The following is a 7,146-nucleotide window of genomic DNA, read 5'->3' on the forward strand; positions in this document are numbered from 1 at the left end:
GTACCAAACTTCTAATATTTCAACTAAATTACATTCAATTTGTGGTTTTGGTTCTATAATGCTTTGAATTTTTTTTTTTTTCAAACTTTTTTTTGGGGGAGGGGGGGGGGGGGGTGCATTGCACTGGTTTTCAAATTGTTATTTGACCTATACTGCTTTTTCTTTTTCTTTTTTCTTTTGTGTGTGTGTGTGTGAGCAAAAACGGAAGGAGAAAATAGATGAACCGTTATTATATATGTGATCACTCGGGAAAGGGGATGATATATAGCCCGAATAATACAAACATTTATTACATAGTTTTCCTTTTAGTACTCAACAGTCAACACATTGTTGACAAAAATAATTAAAATTAAAATTATAGTAGCTCATGTCTTGTCACTTTCAAATATAGGAAATTCCTATTGGCAACAAGTGATACCAAAAGCCTAACAACATGGTTCTCTCAAACGGTCATGGTGTTTTGAGGTTTGGAGAATTAGAGGTTTGACTAACCACTTTGGTCTTCCTAAATAAACAATGACTTAGAGAAATTACTTGCCATGCCTTCTTGAGCAAGTACTTGTAAGTTTTTGATAGTGATAGATAGAGAGGGAAATATGAAAGTGCAAAGAGCCCGACTGGCAGGAAAGACATGGCATATAGGATCACTTTTGTCCACCCTTCCCCATTTTGTATCATGAGGAGAACTGTTGCTGCAAATGCTAGCATCATCATGGAGACAGAGAGGAACAGTAAAGTTAAGCCGAATGTCAACTTATTAGGAAGGGAATATCTAAAGTCTGCAAATCGAAATGGCGATGTGGTGATTGCAAGAAATACAACCACTGATGTCAAAGCAAATGAAATTGATAGTACGTCCGCGACGGTGAAAACCACAAAGAATGGTTGATTAAGGAGGATTGGGACACCAGTCTTATCATTCGAGCCTCCAGGTATCGTATAAGCCGCAGCAAAGGCAACAGTAGCAATGAGAACTGCCACAATTGAACATCCTTCGGCAGTACGCTTTATCCATTCTATGGCTTTCTCCCGGAGTTCTTTATTTGCTTCATTAAATAATCCCTCTGCAGTCAACTTTTGATTGTTGCGGTGGTCAATGTAATGGTATGGCGTGAGTTTCTTCACACTCTGCATATAACAACAAAACAAACAAAAATGACGTAACTGTTTTAATTAAGAGGTAAGTGCAAACGTAAATATGAAAGCAAATTGGACATTTTGGAGACAATGGGGCTCTATTGAAAGCCATCAAAGATTCAAAACTGTGAATCAATTGAGCCTCAACCACCCTGACAATATGTAGACTACTATGGTACTATGGCATGAAGAGTAGTATGGATGTGTTTGTATTTGAATATATGGATGCATGTGCACCTAAAGCATATGAGGAAAAGGGTGCTTGCAGTGTAACACCTCAAACCAACGCAACTCGTCTTGCAATTCAAGTGCAGGCCCTTGCATCTTCTCAGGCACATAATCCTTATTTTTTTTCCCAACTGTATGTAGTATGGAATTTCCATCCTCGTCAATTTTTCGTATCAGCCTCTGCATTGGCAATTCCATATCATTTACAAGCTCAAAAATCTTTAATTGCCGGTACTTGATCGCTATATGCAATATGTTTCGCCCTTTATCATCAATATGCTCAACTGCCTGGGGGTAAATTTTGAGTATATCTTCAACAATTTCTAGACAACCTGACATAGTTGCTAAGAACAAGGGAGTTTTTTTTCCCCCTTCTGCAGTTTTTGCTGTCCCTTCCTCTTGCCCAAGAGAACTCACGGGGTTTGCTTCTACCGCTTTCTTCTCTATTGAAGTACTACTGCCATACTTGTGGAGGACAGGCTTACTTTGATCTGTTCCAGGATAAGTAGAGTCCCATGAAATATCTCTTTCTATTAGAAACTTGGCAAGCTGCACAGCTGATTTATATTTTTGTTCTTGTTTTTCAGTTGCTTTCCGTTTGGCTACACTACAATATAAATTGACTGTTCATGAAACAGAAATTAGCAATTTCTGAATATTAAATTGAATACATTTCAAAAGTAAGGGAAAATAAGACCATACTCTTCTAAACCATCTAAGAGCATTCATATTAAATCTCTCAAAAGCTAAAAATACTATTTTTTAGCATCTCATTCCAAAAAAACACACTACAACAAAAATAATAATTTTTTTTTTTGCAACTGAGCTATAGTGAACTGCTATCTATAACAACCCAATGTAACTCAAATCTTATAAAAAATAATAATTTTATAATACTCTTCAATTAAAATATCTTCTCTCTCTCTCTCTCTCTCTCTCTCTCTAGATTCTTCTTTCTTATTTCTTCTCTCTTTCACTGGTCTCTCTCCTCTCTTTTTTCTTTCTTTCTCACATGTTCTCTTCCTCTTTCCGGCCCTCTCACCCATACCTTTCTTCTCCATCTACAACCAAATCCAAACAAAAGCTTCAAGGCCATTAGCCCCTCCCCTTCTCCCTCTCATTCATGCCTCTCTTGTCCATTTGAATTCAAATCTAACCCAAATCTTCAGGGCCATCTCTTCTCCATGGCTCCATTGCATCTATCTCCTCCAAATTCTCATCTCCATCGCTCCATTAAAGTTCTTTGTGTTTAGGTGTGATGGTGGTTGTCACTCGTGGTGGCTAGAGTGGGTTCTGTCACCGTCGTCATCACTGCTAGTGGTATGGGTTTGTGTAGTGAGATCTTTGGCTTTACTGGGTTCTGTGGTTGTGAGTTTTGTTTTTGCTATAATTTTCATTGTAGGTTTGTTGTGTGGTTTTTAATGGGTTTGTAGTGGGCGGTGGTGGTTATGGTTGTGGTTGTGGTTGTGCCGGTGGTTTTGGTTTATTTTTTATTTTTTATGGTGGTAGGTTGTGGTTGCTACAGTGGTAGTTGTGGTGGTGGCTGGATATGGGTGGCCGGTTACTCTGAGTATTAGTGATGGTTTTTTTATATTATTTTAATGGATTGTTTATATTTATATTATTTTAATATGTTGAATGTAAAAATAGAAGATTTGATGTAGTGTGTATTGAAAAGTAAAGTATTAAAATTGATAAAGTAAGTTTTTAAGGTGTTAAATGCTAAATTTTTAGCACCTTTGATGCAAATGCTCGGACGAAATGGCTAAATAACCATAAAATCCTAACAATATAATTAGTTGTCAACGTTTTCAAACTATTTTTTTTTTTAGCACCTCGAGTCTCTGAAAATCGAGTTATGCGCTCATACCTCGAGTCTTTGATGCTCGATTTTTATAGTTTGACCTGGCCTAGTTCCACGTGGCATCCCACGTGGAACTCGAGTCTCAGAGACTCGAGGTCTAAGATAATATTTAAAACCACACCCACCCAGAAATAAATCACAGCATGAAGAAAAAAAAAACCCGCAGAAGAAGAAACAAGCCGAAAGCCAGAAGAAAAAAAAAAAAAAAAAAAACCCAGAAACAGGCGCGACCCAGGGTCGCGCGACCCAGGGGTCGCACGGCCTGCGCGGCCCTGGGTCGCGCGACCTGCGCGGCCCTGGGTCGCGCGACCTGCGCGGCCCTGGGTCGCGCGACCTGCGCGGCCCTGGGTCGCGCGACCTGCGCGGCCCTGGGTCGCGCGACCTGCGCGGCCCTGGGTCGCGCAGGCCGTGCGACCCCTGGGTCGCGCGACCTGCGCGACTCGGGCCGCGCAGCCCTGGGTCGCGCGCGACCCTGGCCGCACTGCGGCGCCGGTCGCGCCGGCCTGGGACTTGCCGGCCTGGAGCTTTTTTTTTGGGTTTCTCTTTTTTTTTTTTTTTCCTTCTGATGAACACATATATATGGTATTTGAGCATCTTTTTCTAGACTCTTTCTCTCCCTCTGTGATCTGATTTGTTTTTTTTTTTTTTGGTATTTTGGTTTGTAGACGAGAGAGTTGCATACTTAAAATATTTTCAAATTTTTTTGATTTGGACCTCGAGTCTCAGAGACTCGAGTTCCACGTGGGATGCCACGTGGAACTAGGCCAGGTCAAACTATAAAAATCGAGCATCAAAGACTCGAGGTATGAGCGCATAACTCGATTTTCTGAGACTCGAGGTGCTAAAAAAAAAAATAGTTTGAAAACGTTGACAACTAATTATATTGTTAGGATTTTATGGTTATTTAGCCATTTCGTCCCAAATGCTCTAAGAAATCTTTAGCAATCTAGTCACAAACTTTTGCTTTATTTGTGGAAAATAGATGAAAATGACTTTTTCGGTATATTAATTTAGACTTTGAAATGGTCCAGTCTCAAAAACATTTTTCACTTTTGACATTGACAATAAAATCAATAATATTTTATGTAAGCACAATAATGATAATGCAATTGTTGCTAATAGCAACAATGATAGTGAAAGTGATGCTAGTAGTAGTAGTCGTAATGAGAACGTACATGCATATGAATGGTGAAAGATTTTTTGTTTTTACGATTGCCTATTTTGGATTTTGGTTGTCTTTGGAAAAGGATTTTGTTAATCAAGGCTCTAAACCAAACAACATAAAATACAATTTTTATTTTTTATTTTTTATGGAAACAAATGAAACATTATTAAATACAAATTTACTTGTTAAATAATTTTTAAAACCATTTAATTACTTTAATTAGAATATCTTTCAATTCTACCACGTTTATATTAGGAAATATCTTCTAAAAATCAAGAATTCATATGTGCCAAAAATTACTGGTGCTTTCATCTTTAAATTAATCAAGAAAGAAAGGAAGGAAAGAAGAAAAGAAAATTACTAGATTAGATAATAAAATTTGTAAACACTTTCTCACATTCATATTTTTAACAATCATACATGCAATATTCACAATTGCTTGCACTAATATAATGTATACATTTTAAAACTCAAAAAGATGATGTTCACATTTAAAACGTGAAAAGGGAAGCAACCACAAACTCATTCATTCTCTTACGTTCTTTGTACTATTACCAACAACTCATACCAATTTAGAGCTCAAAATGGTTTTTTATTTTTATTTTATTTTTTTTGGGGGGGGGGGGGGGGGGGAATAAAAATCTAGAACTCAATATAAAATATAGTATAAATTATGAGCCTGATGCATTTTAAACTTCCCCTAATAAAAAAAAAATTTCATCTATAAGATCTATAACTTAAGAAAGATTGATTATACAACCGGAATTGACGATTTTCTTGAAGAATGACATTTCATCTTCTCGTTGAAAAGCTCCAGGGTTGCATGATAGAAGTTGAAGGCCAGTCATCCCATCCGTGTCTCGTTCCCCAACTAATTGTTCAAACTTAGTTGCTATTTGCAAGGCCAAATCTGTTTTCAGATATTAAACATGAAAAAAAGAAAAACAAACAAAAAAAGAAAAATTTATAGCATCCATAAAAGAAAAAGACTAATTATTGTTGCACACACTAAGTTATACACTGTTTTACCTACTCCAATCGAAATACTATTTTAGTTATGAAACTATAAAATCATAATTTCACAATTATAACTTAAATTGTGTTTTCGATTTTAGTTGTAGGCCTTGTACAGAGTGTTAACTATCAAAGAAATATTTCCATAATTATATTGTATGATGTGATGTTAAGGGTGGGAGAAGTAACCGAAGTGGTGTGAAAGGATGGTAATGTGTAGAATAGTGGTTTTATCCCTCCTCTGGAGGAAGACTTTCTGATTTTCTTTGTCATAACCGGAAATTTTTTTGGTAAGAAAATCGAACATGTCTTGCTTCCCATAACGGGCGGTCCGGAAAAGAGCTGTTTCTCCAAGGTTGTTACGCATGCAAAGCAATCCCGGAGCTTTCTCCAATACTCTCTTTGCCACCTCGAGTGAGTGGTTTGATATGGCGGTCTCGTGGAGGATGGTGTTTCCAGCAAGGTTTTGGCGAGTCAGTTTATCAAAATGGCGATCAGGCAACTCCTGTAGAAGTCTCAGTACCAAGCTAGGTTTCTTGGCGTAAGTGGCGGCCTGGAGCACTGTGTCATCATGTACAGTCAATATGTGCAGTCCCTGCTCCTCAAAATCTTCACACAGTTTTATCACCATTTCCTCGTCTTCTCTCCGCAAAGCATCGTACACTAGCGCATTTAATCCGTGCTTTTCTGCCACGCTACGCCTCGGTTGGAGCTCCAAATTTCTCATTGCATCAAAAGGTGAAGTCCACTGAAGTGAAACTTTGAAAGCAAAGTGATGGAAGAGAGAGCGAGAAAGCTATGGTTGTATGAGATATGGGAGGAATATAAGAGGTTAAAAGCTCCGTCCTAGGAGAGAAGTGCTTCCAACATTGGAAACTTTTATACTTTCGTGTCATAAATAGAACATGTTATGAGGATACTCAGATGAACACTTATTTTCTTGGAGTATAACCTATATATGTATGTGGGAATCGAAACAATTCTGGTGGAGAAATGAAAGTAGCAATAATATCTTCAGATTTAATTAAACCTGACTAAAGTGAAAGGAATTATTCGTTGTCTCTTATAGTATGATTTTTTTTTTTATTATTTTTTTTACGATGGGATTTTCTAGTATGATTTGATAAGCTTTAAACAACTATAAATGCAATTTAAACATATACTTCTTACTTCGTTGAAGGTGGGAATTTATTTGGCCTAAAGCGATCCGGAAGTAAAAATACATACACGTACACATACACAACTACATCTCCGCAACGAAAACATACAAAAGCAAAAAACTTGAAAACTGTGATGCCATAGCACGCATGAGGCTAGTTCATATAAATAAGTTTGTAAGTGTCCCATATAATATCATGTTTAACAATCATTGAAGTAGTTTTGTTGAGAATAATTAATGTTGATGATTTATTTGATTTTGAGTTGCAGGAATGTATTTTTCTTCAAACTAATTTCAATGTAAACTCTGTCCCTAATATAACTAGATCTTGCCTCATGAAACATTCAAATCTTCCACCCCCTCCAATTGGAGTCAAATCTCACTTATCATAGAAAAAAGAAAGAAAGAACAAAACTCTTCTCTCTCTAGGATGCCAATACCGATCAATGATGGTGCTTGGCTTCGATTTAGAAAGGGCACAAAATCGCACCAATAATATGGTTTATATCAGTGAAATTCATCACTTATTGTTTTATTTATTTTTATAATTAATCATAGGTTAGGAGGTATAAAGTATTT

At 37.1% G+C, this 7,146-nt stretch overlaps 1 protein-coding gene across 2 annotated transcripts; it reads right to left on the reverse strand.

The window, feature by feature from the left end:
* Window positions 1-267: 267 nt before the first annotated feature.
* LOC112029394 (ankyrin repeat-containing protein At5g02620) lies at window positions 268-6,352 on the reverse strand. Of its 2 annotated transcripts, none has more exons than XM_065775020.1 (4): window positions 5,598-6,352; window positions 5,155-5,304; window positions 1,414-1,856; window positions 268-1,128 (listed from the first exon to the last, which is right to left on the reverse strand). In XM_065775020.1, exons 1-4 carry the CDS (start codon window positions 6,133-6,135, stop codon window positions 451-453), a joined length of 1,809 nt encoding a protein of 602 aa, XP_065631092.1. In that variant the 5' UTR covers window positions 6,136-6,352; the 3' UTR covers window positions 268-450. The 2 variants fall into 2 exon arrangements, with proteins under 2 accessions (XP_065631092.1, XP_065631091.1); XM_065775019.1 differs by having other exon boundaries at window positions 1,414-1,988.
* Between the last annotated feature and the right edge of the window lie 794 nt (window positions 6,353-7,146).

The sequence above is a fragment of the Quercus suber genome, unplaced genomic scaffold (assembly GCF_002906115.3).
Source record: "Quercus suber isolate HL8 unplaced genomic scaffold, Cork oak 2.0 scaffold_103, whole genome shotgun sequence".
NCBI classification, from domain to species: Eukaryota; Viridiplantae; Streptophyta; class Magnoliopsida; order Fagales; family Fagaceae; genus Quercus; species Quercus suber.

Coding starts and splice junctions, on each gene's coding strand:
- LOC112029394 (XM_065775019.1), bottom strand. CDS start 6,135: ATGAGAAATTTGGAGCTCCAACCGAGGCGTAGCGTGGCAGAAAAGCAC. Junction 5,305..5,597: donor CATCCTTTCACACCACTTCG/GTTACTTCTCCC, acceptor ATCTGAAAACAG/ATTTGGCCTTGCAAATAGCA. Junction 1,989..5,154: donor CAAGAAAATCGTCAATTCCG/GTTGTATAATCA, acceptor TTTCATGAACAG/TCAATTTATATTGTAGTGTA.